A 21926-nucleotide genomic window follows, 5' to 3' on the forward strand; every position below is an offset into this window, starting at 1 on the left:
TTTCGTCAGTTTTTGCTCAAACTGGTGATTAGGAAATTTTGTCATTATTTTTGAATATGTCAATGTGGTTAATATATAATTGTCAATAATTTGCAAAAGATATTTAACATTATTTTAGCAATTTTCTTCTATCTAGATCAACAAAAACCGAACCAAAACTGTACAGGATTTTTTTTGCGAAACGAAGCTATGCAACGTCCCTATGGCGTTTAGAGGAGAAGAGAAAAGAACGACAAAATGAGGCTGAAAGCTTAAGGCTTGAGATGAATAAGTAACATTGGTCTCATTTGTTCCAATTTGCATCAACGAACGAAATTCTCTCGAGCCGTTCGTGCTCAGGAAGCTTTTTGAGAAAAGATGAGATGACGAGCATCGTCTGCGTCCCCGTATCGTTTTCCTCTTCTCAGAGCAATCAGTGCTTACGAATATAGCGTTAGGTGAAAGATGGGACTTGCAATCGCTATCGTAATATACGATATTAGAATCAAGTCCCTATGATTGAGCTATTATACCGGTTCGACTGAACTGGGATACAAAACAGTCTTGGACATACTTCATTTAATCGAAATTTCAATTATGACAACTTTGCTGGTTTTGCCAATTTTGTAGTTTTTTCCTTATTGTCACGTTTGTCATTTTGTAGAAGGCGCCTCTCTCTTTTACTCATGGCAAAATGTTTATCATGCGCGCCCATTGCCTATCGTGCCTATGACGTCATGATAAGCCAAATGGATACGTTTTTCAGAGTTATCATTTTTATGAAATTCCTGTTAAAGATTGTAGAGAAAATAAAATCCATTTTTTTAAGATAAAAATCATTTTTATTGTGCAGTCTAGTTTCACGAAAACGACGAAAGATACGAAAATTCTCACTTATACACACAAATACACAGACATCGATAGTACTCGTCGAGCGTCTGTAAATTGTCTAAGACCCATAATAAATTATCTCCCCAATCGACCGAATAACTCATTTTTTCAGTAAGAAAAGCGAAAAAAAAAATGTGCAAACTTTTGAACAAATTCAAAGTAGTTTTTTTCGGAAAGATATCTTTTTAGCATGGCCCCAATTTCCTGCGTATGTAACCGCGGAGATTACATTTTTTTTAACAACTGACATTTTGTGTTGAAAACCAATTCCACAACTGAAATCCTGTGAATGATTTTTTTAAATTGAAATATGTCAATACTGATGTTATGAAATCGCTTGGTACATCTGTGTACCTGAAAATAATCACATTTTCGTAGGTGAATTAGAATTAGAGAAACACGAGGTATCAAAAAACGAAAAAACATAAGCCATAAATATCATGAAATTTTCGAAAAAGATACAACGGCTCACCGGCAGGACTTGAACCAGCCGAGATTTCAGGTGTCTTTTTTATTGGACAAAACTTCCAAAATAAACTCAAAATTTATTTTATATTTGAAGCCCTCAGAGCCGAACGCTAACAGAGCAAAAAATATTGGTTTTGAGTTAATATTTTTTTAAACGTTTATTTATGACACTTTACCACCTTGTGGCATTCGTGTCTTGGAGTTAATAATGCAAATAAATTTTCATACTTCAAACTATATTTGGTGATTTTTTTCAAGGTGTAAGAATTTCATTTACAGACTTTTGCGTTTCTAACCCCCAGCCGTCTTATAAAAATGATGTCCGTTGATGCTTATTTAGTGACGCAAAATCCGTTCACCAATTTCAATTTGTCCTCCTATAGTCTTGCCGTGAGACGTTATTCTACAACTAAAATCAAGTTATGTAGCAAGCTTGTTAATTGATTGGGTAATGAAATATGATGGATCAGATACACTGTTCGAATAGTTGACTGCAATGTGAAATAATGTCTTTTGAAAACTTCACTCGTATCACTCCAGTTAAATGTTTCCTTCCGGAAAGATTCCTTCACGAAAAAACACCACCGAAAAAAAACTCACGTTAAAAACTCAAATTACTCACAGTGCACGCTGATGTTCTGGAACTGCTCCAGATAGAGACCGGGAACTTTGGGATTCTCCGCCCGGCACCCGAGCAGCCGGCCATCGTCCTCGACCGTCGGCACCAAGCTGAGCACCGAATAGGTGGTATTGCGGATTACGTGCTCCTTGAAGCGTTTCAGCGACTTTTTGCCCTTGGTCCACGATATTACAGCATCCGGCCGGGCTCCGCTCGTTTGACACACTATCCGGTACTCCTTGTGGGCGGCCAGAGAGAGGGTCGAGTTCAGGATCTTCACCGATTGGGGTTTAACTGTTCGAAAAACGAAGATGGGGAAAGATGAAGCTTAGATTGGAAGCATGAATCGACTTTGAAGGCAAATTGCACCAATTATCTAAATTGGTTGTCGTTTGGCATTTTGCATTCGTGCAGCAACAGTATGTGAAAGAAGTTAATCGAAGCCAAAGGGACAGGTAGATTGCATGACACTCGAGAAGATTAATATCCTGTTTCCGGGTTTATCTAGAAGATTAGGTTTATTGCAACGCTTTCTGACAAGGAGGGCAACAGTATGGAAAGAAATTGGAAGTATGGTAAGGTATTTTTCCAATCATTGATAAAAGGATCAGCAATCAAATGTAATTGAATGTTTTTTTTCTGAAGTAAGAAGACTTTTGTGCTTTTATGATTTTTTTTTGATTATATTGTACTTAGGAAAAAATCCTAAGTTATACTAATATTAAAAGGATTGGTGTCGCACATTTGAGCAATTCTCTCCTCCATTTTAATTTCAAATATCTGATACTCACGGTACATGTCCAGGGTGAACTTGCTGATCCGCGGCGGCATCAGCTTGGTGTTCCGGGCCTGGCAGGTGAAAACCGAGTGCAGATGGTGCCTCTGAACCGACGTCCACAGGAGCCGATTCTCGATGACGTTGCCGGTGTTCTGCTCGATTTGGTTGTCCACCAGGTTGTCGTTGATGAACCAGAGCACATCGGGCTGCGGTCGTCCTGGAATAGAGCAATTTTTAATTTTTATTATTGGTAGTAATATTTATTTTTAAAGTTTGTTGATTTCGAAAAACGTATGTGGTATACCGGCCGTAGGAAAAAAGGAAAAAGTAATCAAATTTCGATGATTTAAATAATGCAGAAAAAGCTCGAAAATAAGCCCATAAATTTGAGTTATCTAATGATTTTAATTGAAACGTTGTAAATCCAATTGATGTTCAAATTTCCCTTAAATTTGGTAATATTATTTCCAAGCCAAATGTATTTGAAAGTTTTGGCGAGACAAATATTGATAAACTTAAATTGATTATCAAAAAATTTCAAAAATTGAAAGCTCCATGGAGATGGGATTTTACATTCTTATTAAAAACTTGCCTGAAAGCATTTTGAATTTTTTGTCAAAACCTTCAATAAATGTCTCCACTTGGCTTATTTTCTCAATAAATGGAAAAAAATGCCAAAGAAACTCCAATTTTGAAACCTGGGAAAAGTGTTCAGAGCCTTCAAGTTATCGACCAATTAGTTTGCTTCCTTCTTTAAGTAAACTATTTGAGAGAGTTATTTTGAATAGAATGATGATTCACATGAATCAGAATTCTATTTTCCCTGATGAACAATTTGGTTTTCGTCATGGACATTCTACTACACATAAACTTTTGAGTGTAACTTATATGATTAACGCTAGCAAATCTGAAGGCGAAGCTGGCATCACTGATATGCTGATTGGTTGTGGTTTCATAAGCTCCTAGTGAAATTATATAAATTTACTTGTTTTTCGTTCATATTTATTATGTTTTATCAGGCTGAAGTAACTAATAAGTGAATCTAGTGAAAACTTATTCGAATGCACGTCCAATCTCTTTCCGTGTTTTCTTAAATCGCTAAAAATCCTTACAAAAATTCCTTGCTATTGTGGTTCGTATTGTTATATGGTGTGAAAAGGTAAGCCGAGAATAAAAATACTCGCTGTTTCGCACAGTTCCGATCAGTGAGTACTGGAAATCAGGTGAGTCTCAGTTGTTCTCGCAAGTGTAACCACTCACGACTCACTAAATACGTTCTGATGCTAATCCGATACCCTCCACCAAAGAAATTTGTTTCCCTTGAAAAAGATAGTTCTCCGCTGATTCTGTTCCGAACGAGAATATTCAACGTAAACGACAACAACAAAAAAAAAAACAACGGCAGAAAAATCGAACTACGTAAGTGTCTCGGAACCGCTGTTGTGACTCGCTTGCTGGTGCGTGCTGGTAGATTAAGCGTTCTGAAAAGAAGCACACGATTGCGAGCACACACTCTATCGTGGGCAAACAGTTGTTGGTTCTGGCCCCTCAAAGCAACGTACATACGGCTAAAGTTTTGATTCTCAATACGTTCTGACTTAGCGAAAGATTCTGTGTCCGTTGCTAGTAAATGGAACGCAACTGGAACATAATCAAGTAGCGCACTTACTGCAATATTTTCGACCACGATAATTCTTCTAGCCGTCGCAAATAAAAAATTACAAAAAAAAATTCGGTTTCCCGTAGAACAGTAAAATTATGAGAACGTATGCTTGAGCTGTACTTCTGATGCTGAATGGATAGAGTTTACCCCGCGTAGACACATTGCTCTGACGCTGAATGGGTATTCTATATCTCGCATAGGAGTGCAATTTGTATGACTGAGTATCTGACGCTGAATGGATTCTTGAATCCCGCGTAGATTGAATGAATGATTTGTTTTTAATTTGTTTTCGTGAACTGGCTACATGAGCACTCTGTTTCGAACCTTTTTGTCCTGATTTATTCCTTCCAAGTAACCGTATACAATAAAAAAAAACCCACCCTTGATCTCTATCTTAATTAAACCAATATCAATAGTACTTTGGAATTTCAGTGGTTTTCATAATAAATGTTTAATATGTTCTAATTTTAATATTTTTAATTTGCTATTTATTTTTTTCCTTTTTAATTTTAATTTTATTTTTAATTTTAATTTTTTTTTTTTTGCGTTTAGTCTGACTGTATTGGAGTCTTGTATAACTACTTTGGTTTTAAATTTGATTTTACTTTTTGATATTGTGATTATTTTTTGGTATTTGTAAATGGCAAACATGACTGATAACACCGATTCAATCTGTATTGACTGCGAGAAAATTGAAAAGAATCCAAACGCACTTCTGACCTGTGCTTATTGCTTTTCATGTGTACATTTCCGATGCCGTAACATTGTAGGCAGTGCTGCTCGGAAATTAAGGGATAGTCTTTACTTTTGTAGCCCAAATTGTTCTGATATTTATGCAAAAATTATAGGAATGAATCAACTGTCGTCCAACTCAACTATTATATCAGCTATAAGCGCGGAGCTCAAAGAAACAGTGCAAAACGCCGTTGCAAAGGAGATGCAAACTATAAAAAACGAATTCAAATCGGTTACTGCTGCAATTGAGGCTTCTCAAGACTTTCTTTCTTCGAAGTTTGAAGAAATTCAAACTGACTTCAAAGATTTGAAGGTCGAGAATGAGAGTCTCAAAAGTGAAGTGTCTGATTTGAAAACTTCTCAGGTATCTCTCACAAATAAAGTACATAAATTAGAATCAAATCTGAACAAAATCAATAAGGAATCAATTTCAAGAAATGCTATGTTTTTCGGGGTTCCCTCCTACAATAGTGAAAATACTAGCGAACTAGTTAGCAAAATTTGCAATACAATTGGGTATGATCTAAAACTCGAGCAGCTCGAAAACATCACAAGACTATATTCTTCTAAAAAAATTGCTGACCGCTTGGCCCCTATCAAATTAGTATTCAAGGACATTGCCGCTAAAGAAGCTTTATTTCTTAAGAAAAAGGCTTTTGGAAAATTGAGCTCTTCCGTTGTTGATCCGAGCTTAGTAATCGACGGTAGAAGCTTTAATATTACCCTTCGAGATGAACTAACTCCATTCTCTATGGAACTTTTGAATGATCTACGAGAATCACAACAGGTATTAGGTTTGCAATACGTCTGGCCAGGCAGGGGAGGAGCAATCCTTGTCAAGAAGGATGCCAACTCTAAACCAGACTTAGTAAAAGACAGAGATGATCTAGCTCGGATAAAAAGCAAATACTTGGTAAACTCAGACCTTAATATGTCTCTTTCTCAACACGTAACTCCGTCACCTAAACGTAAAAGAACTTAATCTTAATTTTATTTTATTTATTATATTTCAAATGCCCTCAGTATTATTGTAATTAATTTAAAATGGAACTAGCAAAAAATCTATGCCATTCAACTGTCGAAGATTTTAATTCTTCCCATTATATAAAAGAAGATAAAAATTTGTGTATTTTTCAATGGAATATTTGTAGTATGAATGACCTTGAAAAATTTGATAGCATTTTGCAAACTATTGAATATATTAATGTATGTATTGATGTAATTGTTATAAGTGAAACTTGGTTGAAGCAAGAACATTGTTCGTTGTATAATATACCTGGATATAATTCATTTTTTTCATGTAGAGAACAGTCTTATGGAGGTCTAGCAGTGTACGTTAAAAATAATTTAAATTGTAGAATAACTAGAAATATAAGCCTTGAAGGTTTTCATCACATTGGGATAGAAATCAAAATAAAAGAACAAGTTTTCGATGTACATGGTATTTACAGACCGCCCTCGTTTCCTGTAAGTAGTTTTTTTATAACTCTCGAAAATATTTTGTCATCTGTTCCTCATAACCATTCCTTTTTCTTAGTTGGCGATATCAATATTCCGGTCAACTTAACAAACAATAATAATGTGAAACAATACATGTCACTCTTAGAGTCTTACAGTTTTGTATGTTCAAACACATTCTACACAAGACCAAAAAGTAAAAACTTGCTGGATCATGTCGTTTGTAAAATCAGTGATTTGTCTTCAATAAGAAATGATACAATAAATAACAATGTAAGTGATCACTCCCAAATAATAACAACCCTTAAATTGCCAATCAATAAGTCTAAAATTATTTTAGACAAAAATATCATTGACCACTCAAAATTGAATCGCCTTTTCTCTGATTACCTTAAGAGTATAGAACTTGTTGAAAATGCCGAAAATTGCATACTAGAAATAACTTCTGTTTACAATAGATTATTATCGGAATGTACAAAAAAAGTAACCCGCGAAATGAAGTTAAAAGGAAGACCTTGTCCTTGGATGTCCTTTGATCTATGTACTTTAATCAAAATAAAAAATAACTATCTAAAACGATTAAAAAAGCATCCCAATGATTGCCATTTGAAAGACATGGTTAAACATATTTCTAAAAAAGTGAAACTGTGCAAAAAAAAGAGCAAGTTAACTTATTTCGAAAATATGCTCAATAACACGACCAATTCGAAAGTGTGGAAAAATATTAATACAATATTAGGGAAAAGTAAGAACAACACTCAAATAATACTCAATGTTGATAATGTGTTGCTTGAGACAAACAACGAAGTATGCGAAGCGTTCAATCAACACTTTTCGAAAATCGGTAATGTTCTTGCTAAGGACATTCCTCTAGAAGCAGGTTCGGACCCGCTGTCCTCCACAAGTCGTGTTCAAAACTCTATTTTCTTACACCCGGCAACTCCAAACGAAGTGATTGTAATAATCAACTCACTCAAAAACAAAAAATGCAGTGGTCGTGATAAAATTTCAGCTTCTCTTCTTAAAGATAATTGTGATGATTTTGCTAGGATCCTTTGCCAATGTTTTAACAAAATAATAGATACAGGACGGTATCCTGATAGCTTAAAAGTAGCCAGAGTAGTACCTATTTTCAAATCAGGAGACAGCTTCGATGTTAATAACTATCGCCCAATTTCCACATTAAGTGTGTTTAATAAGGTTTTCGAGAAAATGCTGATCAACAGAATAAACAAATTTTTAAACGAAAATGACATAATATACAATCTACAATATGGATTCAGAGCAGGCTCTAGTACACTAATAGCTACGTGTGAACTAGTGGATACAATTATTGAGAATATCGACTCTAAAAATTTGGTAGGAGCTTTGTTTTTAGATCTAAAGAAAGCGTTTGATACACTAAATCACGACATCCTGTTGCGCAAACTAGACTCATATGGTATACGTGGAATCGCGAACGATATAATTCGCAGCTACCTAACAGGTAGGAAACAATATGTTTCCATTAATAACACATATAGTTCGTTACAAAACATAGATACGGGAGTTCCCCAAGGGAGTAATATTGGACCATTGCTGTTTCTACTTTATGTAAACGACATTCAAAAACTTCCTCTACATGGCGTTCCGAGGTTGTTTGCTGATGATACAGCACTTTTTTATCCAGGAAAATGTCCAAAACATATTGTCAAACAAATCGAAGACGATCTTAGGGTCCTTTTAAAGTATTTCAAAGCGAATCTCCTCACCTTAAACTTTCCAAAGACTAAATATATGATTTTACATTCCTCTCGTAAAATCGTACCGTTTCACGATGATCCAGTAGTCGTTAGATATGTAATCGAAAAAGTCTCAAATTTCAAATACCTTGGACTTTTGATAGATGAAACCTTATCTTGGAAAAACCATATTACGTATCTGGAAAGTAAGGTCTCATCACTTTGCGGAATCCTCTGGCGAATCAAACAATTTGTACCGAGTCATATACTATTGAGATTTTACTACGCCTTCATTCATTCTATATTTAATTATCTTATTTCAATATGGGGACGAGCATCGATTTCTCTACTTGCACGCCTTCAAACTTTGCAAAATCGTTGCTTGAAAATCATTTTTGGTCTTCCTTTACTATTTTCAACAAACCGGCTTTATTCCAATTTATCGCATAATATTCTACCACTAAATAAAATGTGTGATCTGCAAACCCTATTATTTGTTTTTGATAGTTTACATTCAGAAACGAACAGAAATATAAGCTTCACCATCGGAGAACGATTGCATAATACTCGTCAATCACGTCACCTTCAACGCAGTATTTCAACAACAACTCTAGGTCAATGTAGAATATCGTTTATTGGACCTACTAAATACAATACATTGCCAAACCATATAAAAATAATAAACAATCGACTTGCCTTCAAATCCAAATTAATACTCTATCTCAAAGAAACTCAAATTTGATAACCATCAACCATCATATTAGTTTTTGTTATTTTTATATTTTTTTTTGTTTTTACCTTTATCTATTTTTAAGACAGCCTTAGTTTAATTTAGAATAACATTTTTTAACTTTTTTAATCTAGTAAATGTTTGTTTTGTTGTGGATCTCTTAAAAGGATATTTCATCCACTGAGATTCACATGTAACGTTATCACCATATTTATTCTCGTCCATTCTCTCGCAACTAGTTTTAAAAAATCATTGGTTCCCAGCATGAGTAGAGTTTTGTTCGCGTTTGTTATAATTTTTGTGCTGTCGACATGCTGGGAACAGAAGCGTCCATTTCCAGGGAACTCAAATGAGTTTTTTGGTGTGGGGGAGTGTGGCGGGCAACTTAAAGGTAATTAAAAAAAAAAAAAAAAAAAAAGGTTATTCAACTGGTGATGCTCTTCATGATATTGAACAAGCTTTTGACAGTGTTTGGCACAAAGGTTTAGTAGCTAAATTAGCTCGATTTGATTTTCCTGTATATCTCACCAAAATTATTCAAAATTATTTGATTAGCCGACCCTTACAATTTAGCTATCAAAATTCTTGCTCTGAAAGGACACCCATTAGAGCTGGTGTCCCTCAGGGTAGTATACTTGGGCCAATTTTATACAATATTTTCACTTCTGATCTTCCTAATGTGTCAGAAGGAAAAGGTAGAAGATTATTTGCTTATGATACTTTGCTTTCAGCCAAAGGTCGGAATTTACGGGTGGTACGCAGAAGATTGCAACGAAATTTGAATTCCTTTTTGAATTACTTGAAAATGCGGAAAATTTCTCCTAACGCTTCCAAAACTCAACTTATTTTATTCCCTCACAAGCCATGAGCTTAATTTTGAAACCCTATGAAAATCATTCCATAGCTTTTAATAGGGTTTCATTAGTATCAAACATATTATAATCAACATTGGTAACTCTCAGCATGCTTCATATACTTCAGCAAGGACATGTATATCAGCACCACCTCCAGGAGAAAGTTCTTACTAGAAGGAAATTTCAAGCATTGAGGTACTGAGGAAACTCTGAACATTTTTTCCATCAACCGTGGGTTCGCGTCTTAGGCCGATGACATAGTGAATACGATGCGATGCGATGCGGTGAATGCGATTCAATGCGGTGAACCACATTTGATGAAAATGTATGTGAATCGCTTAAACCTGACATACTCAACGCGGCTAAGCAGATGTCAATTTGTTCCGCCGCTCGAGTTCGCGTAGGCTGCGTCCGTAAATTTTCCACTGATTCGCATCGCATCGCACTCACTATGTCATCGGCCTTAACTACAAAAGTTCGTGTTTGAACTTGCATTTCTATGACCACGCAGAAAATGTTGTTTATGTTTTATTTTCAACATAGGAATTTCAGCCTACTCCAACTTTTCTTCGTGTAGCAACGTATGTTGCTATGGTTCTCAATTTGTGTTGTTTTCTGCCGAATGGAAAAAAGGTCCCGACTGACGGAGTATGCTAATAAATCTACAATTTGAGATTCTAATGTCAAATGAATTGGAACAATCATTGATGGAAATCTCACTGTTTGGACAGTACTGAATATTTCATAAAAGAAATCATAAGAAGGCAACAACAATTTACTAAGACAATTGATCTTAAAATCTACTCTAAAATATTATTTGAGATTTATTGATGACCACATCATTATTATTATTATCTGGAGCACGTTTTGTAAATGGAAATCAGCATTTCTCTAAAATGAATAAATTGGTGAAGGAAAAAATCCTTCGTGTAGAATTAGCTCTTTTCAATACTTTTCATTTAGGCACATCTGATTTTTTGAAAACTCCAAAACATGTTGAACCGATGAATAAAAATCATATTTTGAGTATAAAATTTATTAAAGAAGTCAACTTACTTATCATGAAAGATATTATGAAAAAAAATAGTAGATATACTTGTGTTGTATTTAGTATAATTGTCAGATCGGGACACAAAGTTTTGGTGATAATGAGCTTAACAGTTTTCGCCAGAAGCTTTTGAAATTTAGTCTAAGGCAACTTAGGTCTTCTAGATAGCATTTATTCATGTTCGTAAGAACTTTCCTCACATGGAGGCGCGTTTCATGTGTCCTTCAAGTTTCTTAGGAGTGAGGAATATTCCTACTATATTATATTTGTTAGAATGGTGTGATCATGTGAAATACTTGGGACTCACGTTTGATAGGAATCTTATTTTAAAAAATCACATTGAAGATAATGTTCCAGAGATTATAAGCACACCTAATGTTAACGGTCATTTTGAATCGAATAGTTTTTTTTCTAATTCTACTGGCTGCGTCCTTTTGTTCAACATCAAAAATACTCTATTGTGTTGTAAGCCTACTTGGTTGAATGATTCAACTGAATCAAAGCAATCGAAAGATTGAAATGAATAGTAAAAAAGTATAATATAAGGGCCCTCCCAACGGTTCAGGCGTAAATATTGGTTTTAAGTATACCAGTTTAAGCACAATTTGAAATTTTAGAATCGGCTAAAACACCCACTCCCCACCGGTGTAGGAGCAAATTTAAAACGGAAACACTTTCATTGCAGACACTCAATAATTGAGAAGAAAAAACCCATTTTATTAGAAAAATTGCATAAGTTTTGAGTTTCACGATTAATTGTCTTAAAATTAATTCTACGAATATTCTTTTTGACAGAACAATGATTTCAACTATTCTACCAGGATTACATTAATTTAAAAGCAAACATGACTACACAACGAGGAAAAAAGCTCAATTGAAACAATTCTTCAATTAATTCAATCAAATTGTTTTGCATCAATGGAATAAGGTTTTGTTAAAATGAAATGAAAAAGCAATTTTTTTTTCAAGTTATTGCTGACATTGATAAAGGAAATGAGAAATGTTTATCCCAAAGTCAAAGGAAATTTTCCTTTGATTTGTCGACATTTTTGTTTGACAAAAACTTGTTTCACTATTTGTAAATTTATGTATGGATACAGAAAAATATGCTGATATTGACGAAAACTCCGAGCAATCCATACGAACTAAAAATCTCTCAATATCTCAAATAAAACAAAAATTATAGAACAAACAATAGACATTTATTTTACCTCATCGAAAAAGTATTAAAATTTTCTTTTCGTTTATTTTTTTCAAATTTTAAAACGCTGACTGGATTCACTTATTCGTCGAGCCCAAATGAAAACCTTTTTATTTAATTATATTAAATCGAGAATAATGTGACATCTATTATTTATACTTGATATGGTTTTTATAAACATCTTTCCTCAATTTATGTTACGTATAGGGTGGTTGAAGCGAAAAAAAAAACATTCAAATAATATCTCAAAAAGAAACTATTACACCCAATGTTACCCAAACATGTGTGAAAGAAATCATTGTTGGCTAAAATTTTCTCACCGTGAACTAAATCGGTCTGTCGTATATTTTGAAATCCTGTTCCAAATTTGCATGAATTTGGAACAAAGGCGTATAACTGTTGGGAATTTCGAAATCGATAACTGTGCTAAAACAGCAATATACGACACCGGTGCCAGCCGAAATGTTTTAGCGTGGTCGAAAACCGTGTTTTGCATCTACCGTTGGGACCGCCCTAAGGGAGGGAAACGATACAAATTCATCAATCGAAAATGCTCACTGAAAAAGATAGTAAGTTGCTATCGAAATACCGGTATATGAACTTTCCATTAACCGTGGTTAAATTAAAAGGAATCTTTCGATGGCATTGATTTAATCCAAAAATCATTCAGTTTTTGATAACATTTCAAAATGCGGGGTCTTACTCCGAAGAAGAGAAAAAGTTTCGTGCACAAGTGCTGTACTGTGAGTGGGAAATTGGCCAAAGAAGTGGTTTAAAGCGTTGAAGCGGTATGAACATTGTACATTTGAAGATGAACCCGAGTAGTGGTTGAAAATCTGGTCGTGAAAGTCCTGCTACGACAAAAACGCAGGGATGCCTACAAACAAATACCATCGACTTCCGTTCGAATTGTGGCTAAAAAAGTCGGGACCTCGACGTCTAACGTGATGCGTGCTAAAGAGCGACTTGGGCTCAAGACGTACCGGAAGCAGGAAAACCCCAAAAGAAATCCAAATCAAGCCGCTTCTGTCAAACCAAGAGCCCGGAAACTGTATGATTCAATATCTTGCAAAAGATCTGGGTACATTATCATGGACGATGAAACGTATGTAAAATTGAACTATAAAACCCTTCGTGGGCCACAATACTTCACTGTACGCAAGGACAAAGATATCCCCGAAACGAAGAAGACCATTATCACCGAAAAATTTGGCAAGAAGGTGGTGGTGTGGCAGGCAAATTGCTAGTGCGGCAAAATATCTAGCCCGTGCGTCACCAATGAACACCCAGAACTATATAAAGGAATGCGTCTATCAGAAGTGTTTATTGCCGATGATCAAGCAGCATAATAGACCCGTCATATTTTGGCACGATTTGGCATCATGTCATAACGCCAAAGACACACTAGGGTGTTTTTTTTCTTTTTTTTTTTTAATTGTTTATTTAAGTCTTAAGTTCGTTTTTACAATAATTCCATATTTCCTACTCTTCATGTCTAGCAAACTGATACCACTGCTGACTTAGCTCAAACAACACAAATTAAAAGTGAACCAACAAATATTTAATTCGGTTCAAAATTCTTTAACAAACCATCTTCTTTTGTTCCACCTTACATCTCTTATTTCTTTTTTAAAAATGTACAAATCGGGTTCTTTTACCCTCAAGTTGTAAGAAATTGCTTTTGCCGCCAACCACAATGAAGCCTTGGATTTTTTGGACTTCCCTGATACCGGATGGAACAAAATTTCCTCCAAGTCATGACATTTAATATTGCACTCATTTTTAACGATAGATGTGCACCAGTCCCATATAACTTTTGTTTTTGGACAAATTTTTATTTTATGCTCATTCGTGTCTGTTAGATTACATGACTCACAACTAATGTTAGCAAGATTACCAATATTGTACTGTTTCAATTGATTTTTGTTCGGGATCAAGTCGTTTAGAAAAGTAAAAATTATTGCACGGTCTTTGATATGAGATTGTTTTAAAATTAATGTTTTCCCATATGATGTTCCAAGGGGTTTATAAACATAACAGACCCGTCATATTTTGGCACGATTTGGCATCATATCATAACGCCAAAGAAACACTAGGGTATTTCAAAAACCAAAACGTCTGTTTTGTTCCAAAAAAAACATGAATCCGCCAAATTGCCACGAGGCACGGCCAATCGAAACTTTTCGAGTTTTGACCAAAGCAGAGCTACGAAAATACATAAAACCAGCTGATGACCAAGGTTGCCGAAATCACTGAAAAATCTGTAATTTCATAGAATTTTGAACAAATTTTCATCACAGAATCTGTGTCACAGAACACAGAATTTTTAAATTTTTAATGGATTTCCGAAATTATAATTTTTTTGGACAGTATCAAATTTAGATTTCTTACTTTGAATTGGAAAAGTATGATAAGATTGGTAACGGTAATTGATTTTGCCCAACTAAAATGTGTGAAAGACCCAATTTCTCATGAATTTTCTTGGAAATTCAAGGAAAAAGTATCACAGAATTTCATCACAGAATTTTTGGGCAAAATCACAGAAAGTCAGAATTATTTTTTTCAAAAACACAGAATTTTTTTCGCAACCTTGCTGATGACATCGGAAAATTGAAAAAGGATTGGCCTAAAGTGGTGGGTAATGCAACTGTGCAGAAGCTTATGAGTCATGTTCGAGCAGGCGCGGTCCTATGGGGGGGTGATCGGGGTGATCACCCCCCCCCCCAAGTGGCAAAAAACCGTTACGAAATACTCGCAAACGCTGGATTTTATATAAAAACTAAGAACTTTTCCTAGCCCGAGCAGACTTTTATGGCAAAATTATAGCAAATTTTGCTATCACGCCCTGAGAGCCAAGTTTGCTCTCATTTTGCTTGACATAAGGTGGTACACAGCAAAAATGAGAGCATAAGTTTTCATACTTGGTTAGCAAAGTGATACCAAATTTTGCTAAAACTGAGACCATAACTACACCTTATTTTTCGACAGCTTGGAGAGCAAAATGATGCTTATTCAAGGCATCAATAGAATTTCCTTTACAGCAAAATTTGACATCAATATGCCCTCAAAACATCCGAAATATGAGGAATCGATTGGGCCTCAAAACAAGTAAAAATTGGTATCATTTTGCCAATCATGAATGCAAGTTGTTGCTCTGCTTTGTACCACCTGAAAACAAGCAAAATATAAGCGAAATTGATTTCAAGGCGTGATAGCAAAATTTGTCGTTATTTTGCCCAATAGCTTTTTCTCAGAAATATTGTCTAAGGTCAATCGAAATCTAAATTTATTTCTTCTTTCGAGATCAATACTGAATATAATTTCGCCTTTTCTTATGCAACTATCAGTTAAAATAAAATAGATCAACTAACTGGACTCAGTGATAGATACACAACAAAAAACGCCTTAATGTATACTATTCTTTATTTTAATTTATGAATTGGAATTGGAATTAAAGAATGTATGTTGTTTTCTTTTTTCCGGGATTTTCATCCTCGCGGATATTAAAGAATGTAGCAAGTATGTGTACAATCTTATGTCCAGCAGAATAGGAGCAAATTTTACTCTCAAGCCGCGATAGCAAAGCAATCTATAATTTTGCCCTTAAAGTATGCTCAGGATCCACTGAGAAAGAAATTTAGAAATTCATCGACAAAAGCATATTATTCATTAAAATGTTAAAAGCTGGGAACAAGTGAAGACGCTGGCCCCGGATCGTCAACAGTAGAGGTCTTCTACCACGGTCTCATGCGCCGGAGAATCGACGTGGGACGTTAATAATTTAAGTAAACTTTCATAGCAACATGGATTCTTCAACTTAGTACACTGCAATGAATTGCAGGTTTCAAGGCTTGGAGAATGATTCATTTTGACCACACAAAATTTTCATCGAACGGTTTCGTGTATGTTGAATGTTGAGGGATGAATGACTTGAAGAAATAAAAATCAACCAAATAAATGAAAAAAAAATTTTGAAAGTTGAATTCAGAATATAAAAATATATTCTAAGCCAGAAAGCGATCATTTATTCGCTTTCTCATTTTTCATTACGGGTATGCATTGTATGAATATCGCCTAAAACTAGGCAACTACCAACACCCACCTACAAGAAGCATTTTAAAACAGTAGCATATACAGACTTCTTTCGATTTTGGCAACACGCCCGTAATTTTTATGTTGTCAAACTTGAATGTTGAACCCCTCTCCCCCTCCCCCTCTCATTCGAAATTTCCAAAAAAACCCGAAGGGGGGATTTAAAAAATTTAAAAAAGCTATTTTTTAAGAATGTGGCAACAAACGCTTTGCTCCTCGACGATTCATTAAAAATAACGCCTAGTCTTGAAGGGGTTCAAATAAGAAGCAAAATACATTTTCTCGATCATTTGAGCAGGAACTACTTATTTAAGTGGTTGATAACATTTCGTCAGCAAAAACGATTATGTGATTCAATTCAGTTATTGCATGCTACCAAAATCATTCTGCAATGCTACCAAATCATCACTATGATCAATAGTTTGGACACGAGAAAAAAAGAAAAAAAAAAGTTATTATACAAATGTCTGTTCAGTGGTATGATTATATGGATTGTTTATTTTCCTTTTACGAAACATGGATATGTTATAAACCAGGCATAAACAGTGGCATGCATGCATGCAAGTTCAAATTTTATCAAAAAAACAGGCTATGTTTATTAACTGAACTTTGACATTTGAAAGCAATTGTAGGTTTTAAATCCAACGTTTTGTTTTAGTATTTTTTTTCCTGAATTAAAGCAATGCCAATGACATAAAAAATCCTGCTTCTAAACAGTGATTTTACCAAATGTTCTTCAAATCAAACAAGCTTGCAGCATTTACTAAAGATTATATTACTTTTACTTTGCAGAAACAATATTAAAATAAAATTAAAGTTTTAACTTATGGACATAATATATTCCAAACTAATTTAAAAGTTTCTTATCTAACCAAGCAAAAATAAAAAAAAACATACACTTACTTCGACTTTCCGATCTTTCGGACATAATCAGAAACATGCATTCGAACTGGCTATGACAATCTCGTCTGGCAACTGGTGCAGGTACGTTAAATTGTTCCGGTGGACCATTAAATGAAACATCGCTTGGACACCAAAGGAAATGTCTGCAATCATTAGAATCAAAATTATAACGTTTATCAGAAGGAATAAAAAAAATCACTTACCAGCGCCACCAGTAAATCCACGTCCGGAAGTCAGCACCTCAGTTTTGGATCTTCCGGACGCTTTCTTTGTTAACACAAATTCGGTTTCACTAATCCGTGTTTTTCCGTTTCCGAAGTTCGCCATCTCCATCTGCGTGTACAGTTACAACCGGGATGAGTCCAAGCGGCTGTTCAAGTGATTTAGCTCCGGAAGGGCCAGATGTGGGTTTTTACCTACTTGTTAATCCACGTACAAACCAAATGCGGGATTCATTTCTCGAAGCACTTGCGCGAACAGGTGCGAACAACATTTCGAAACAAAACAAAAATTAAACACAAATGCAACAACTGTCAATTTTTGTTTGTTTTTCTGCACGCTGATGAATTTGAACTCAAAATAAAGACAATAAGCTTTGCAGTGGTAAATAATCAAAATAAGTCAAAAATATCGTGCACAGAGTATGCACAGGGCCGATGACATAGTGAGTGCGATGTAATGCGATGCGGCGAATGCGATTAAATGCGGTGAATCACATTTGATGAAAATGTATGTGAATCGCTTAAACCTGACATACTCAACGCGGCAAAGCAGTTTTTAATTTGTTCTGCCATCTGAGTTCGCATTGACTGCGTCCGTAAATTCGCACTCAATATGTTATCGGCCTAAAACTTTACTACACACTGCGATATGAATGCAATTTGTTCAATCGCGACTATGAAATATTGCATGAAAACTAAATCACTTCTAAGGCAAGGGACATTATTAGAAGCAATGTTTAAACACAGAAAAAAGGTACACTTAGTATGGAAATTTTAGTTAAAAATTATTTGGAGATTTAACATCAAAAGTTAAATTATTTTATACATTGTGAAACTTTCTGTTATGTACATACTTGTTTAACATACGTTACATTGATTTGAAAAGTATAATTTTAAATGACATGATATTTATCGGTATTGACTTGAACAAACAATTCCTAATAAAAAATCATTTCTGCGAGAAGCTGAGTTGTAACAATTCTCTTCTAATATTTTTGGAACAAATATTTTTTTGACAACATTTAAATCTTGAATGCATGACTATTTTAAATGAGAATAGCAATTATAAAGTCAGTGAAATAATAATATTGTAATTCGTATAACACAACTGAGCAGGTATAAAGCCGTTTTTATGTCTTACAAAAGTAATGGTCCATAAAAGGTGAAAAATAACTGTTGAGATTGTTGATTTCTTTCAGCACGATCTTCAAAACATTTTTCATTGCAGAAAAATGTTTGAGATTAAAAATTTCTTCAATATCTCACACATATATTGAAATATCGTAATTAAGATACCAAGGGCTCGTTTCTTTAAATCTCAAAAATACTTTTCGTGTTTCCGAGATGTTTGAATTTCAATTAGTGTTGTTATAAATAAATGAAGAACACTGCTAACACTGTAAAAGAAAAGCACATTATTTTGCTGAAATTTTGCTATTTCAGGTAATTCGAAAAAAAACCAAATTTTACGATCGACATTTGATAATGCTGTCAACTCCTAAATCTTAATTTTTATTTAATTCTTCCAAAACTTTATTTTTACTGACTTTAAATCTTTTAGTAAATGACAGCCTAATGATGCCTAGTTTTGCTCTCATATATACATCAACAGCTCATAATGCTATCATTTTGCTCTTGGTACCTCTTTTTGCACTCTGTTTGCTGTCAAATAGAAATAATTGAAAGCTTAGTGATGCCAATTTTTGCTATCGTCAATAAATGAAAAGCAAATGGTGCTATCATTATGCTGTTGATACCTTATTTTGCTCTCGATTTGCTTTCGATTTGGGCATCAAGGTCTGCTCGGGAGTAACTGTACTTTCGAATTCTCAAATTTTTCCACTCCGTGGGGGTGTCCACCAAACTAAAACAGCTGTAACTTGCAATTCCCTGGAACGAATTTTACCAAATAACTTTTGTAGTACCTCAACAGCGTTGAATTAGAATTTGCTGAACGTATACGCTACCGACCATAAGTTTGGGATCACCCCCTCAAAAACAAAAAAAATTGTTTGGTCATATCTCAGTCATCTTATGACATATTGCATTTCTTTCGATCTCATTCTAAAGTCGATGATCAAAGCCTTTTTCGTATGTTTTTGGAAAAACTTATATGTTAACCTAATATGACTAAAACTTGACTTAAAAGTGGAAAATTTCCAAAAAATCGCACTTTATATTTCTTCCCGATCAGTTCAGAGTTGGGTGGACAAAATTTAAAAATTCGAATTGCATTTGAATCTTTTTTCATAAATGTCAAAACAAACATTTTTTTAAAATTTTGTGCTAGAAATTTACAAAGTGCGAACAGATAAAATAGCTACAGTAATCGATCAAAAGTTTGGGCTCACCCCTCGGTATGGTGTATCGGCAAAAAGTTTGGGATCATGCGAAACATGCAATTTAATTTCATGCGTATCCCTGTCATCAAACGACGTAGCGCTAAACTGACAAGTTGTATTTAATGAGTGGTTTTCGCTTTTTGGGTATTTAGTAAAAAAATTTTTTTCAGTCTTACTTCGTTAAAACTTTAGCTGTAGTTTGATCATTTTTTGATAATGTTCACCAAATAGCCGATATGTTCAATAAATATCTGCAAACTTGTTTCGAACATAACTTTATTATGGCAGATCGATTTGTCTCCATGTTTGATGGATAAACATATCTCGATCCTTTTTAGAAGTAAAAAAAGACTTGAGCTTTGAATGCTAAATTGCCTTTGGGGTCGTTCAGATACCACGTGGGCAGAAAAATGAGATTTTTACCCCCTTCTCCCTCTCCGTGCACAAGTGTTGACAATTGGCAACCCCTACCCCCCTCCACCTGGACAGATTCGATTTTTGTTGCCTACATCTAAATCAAAATTTCCATTTGATTTATTTTTAATTGCAAGCTCCGATTTTTACAGAATGCATCTCAATTTGAGATTCTCTTAAGTCATATTTTTTTCTGAATTAAAGTTATCGAAACTGTATAGACAATTTTAACAAGAAAGATACATTACAATTTCAATTTTTTTTTAAATTTCTTATTTTGGAACGTTTTTGGAAAAAGAAATAAGTCCTTATTGTATTTGCCTCGACGCAACAAAAATGATCGATTTTGATTTATTGATATAAAACGATTCTTCATAACTCAAACTGTATTTGGTAATTTTTCAGATATTTAGAATTGTAGTTCACATACCTTTTCATTTGAAAAAGAAATTAAAATTTTAGATAAATATATGTAAAATGGCCAAACCCATGAAAACTAAAAAATGTGTTTTCTCAAAATAAGTTTCTTTTTTTTTTAAATAAATCATTTATTTTTCATATCAAGGCTTATTTACTGTGATACTTAACGTATTTTATTAGCATTTATGCACTTATACCCATTTGGCTCGAAGGGCCTCTTACATTTTGAGCTGTTATCACAATTGAACAATTTTAATAATGTTCAATAGTTTTTAATTTAATTTAAATCTTTCAAAATTAAGTTAATTGAATAAGAAATGGTTACGATAAATTATGAATTCAATTATAAAAATAAAATTCAATCATGGGGATTTTATGGTATGTAATACAAAATTACATTAAAATTGTGAAAATTAGATTATTGGTTGAAACTTGTTATCAATTATGCTTCAAATTCTATAGAAAGCACGAACAAAAATTGTGTTTTTCACCTACTGTATTAGTACTTTTGCTCAAAAGCTAAAAGAGCAATTGTTTGATTTCTACGCAAAAAGTGAAATATATTTTCATTAATTCTGTCATCACTTTAAAAATATTACTCACAATGGTATTTTTTGCCAAATATTCGGTGAAGCAGACGGTACTTTTGAACACATTTTAAGCTTATTTACGATTTTTCATGTTCAGAATATTCGTTTCATTGAATACTTGAAAAGGGCCAATAGTCGGTATTCGACCGTTCGCACTATTCGGTACATCTCTAATGATATCCATTCAATTTTCGAAAAATACTGAAAATACTATTTCTAAAACTAGAGGTTATGGATAAAATCTGAAATTGAGTTCTGAAATTTATTTCCAAAATTAGTTTTTAAAGCATAGGCTCCAAAAGCTTGACAATTTTTTAACTTTCCCCAGGTGACTATTGCGTCATGCCCGACTATTTTCTTGGAAACAAGGCAATCGCTCAAGTTGAACATTCGGAAGACATTTTTAAAATTTTTGACCAACAAGGGTGGATTTAAGGATTCACTCCAATTATATCGCTGTTTTGAACTCATCTACACAATTATATTTAAAATTTTGAGTAGATATCCAGCTAAATAGTTTAGGTTAAAAAATCCACTCTGAATCAGAAAATTTGGTTATTTCAATTGCAATTTATTATGAATTTTCACTGAAATATTGAAATAGTATTAAATTTCAGAAATTAACTCTTTATTCAATATGTTTTTATTTAATACAAACATTTTAAAAAAGTTTGAAAATATTGAGAGCATGAAGGAAACATACGACTTTTCACTTTTCTCATAAATAATTCGTTGCAAATGAGTTACTTTTTCTTTTGATTCAGTTCCAGCTTCATACCTAAGAATATGATTTTGATGT

The 21926-nt window shown here is 34.0% G+C and overlaps 1 protein-coding gene across 1 annotated transcript in view; it reads right to left on the bottom strand.

Moving 5' to 3' along the window:
- Positions 1–21926, bottom strand: part of LOC129747451 (nephrin-like) — a 239376-nt gene that overhangs the window by 45666 nt on the left and 171784 nt on the right. The window contains exons 6-7 of the mRNA XM_055741684.1: positions 2749–2952; positions 1961–2251 (exon numbers count right to left, since the gene is read on the bottom strand). Coding sequence (XP_055597659.1) covers positions 1961–2251; positions 2749–2952 — 495 coding nt within the window. The remainder of the gene's footprint in view (positions 1–1960; positions 2252–2748; positions 2953–21926) is intronic.

The sequence above is a fragment of the Uranotaenia lowii genome, chromosome 2 (assembly GCF_029784155.1).
Source record: "Uranotaenia lowii strain MFRU-FL chromosome 2, ASM2978415v1, whole genome shotgun sequence".
In the NCBI taxonomy this organism is placed as follows: Eukaryota; Metazoa; Arthropoda; class Insecta; order Diptera; family Culicidae; genus Uranotaenia; species Uranotaenia lowii.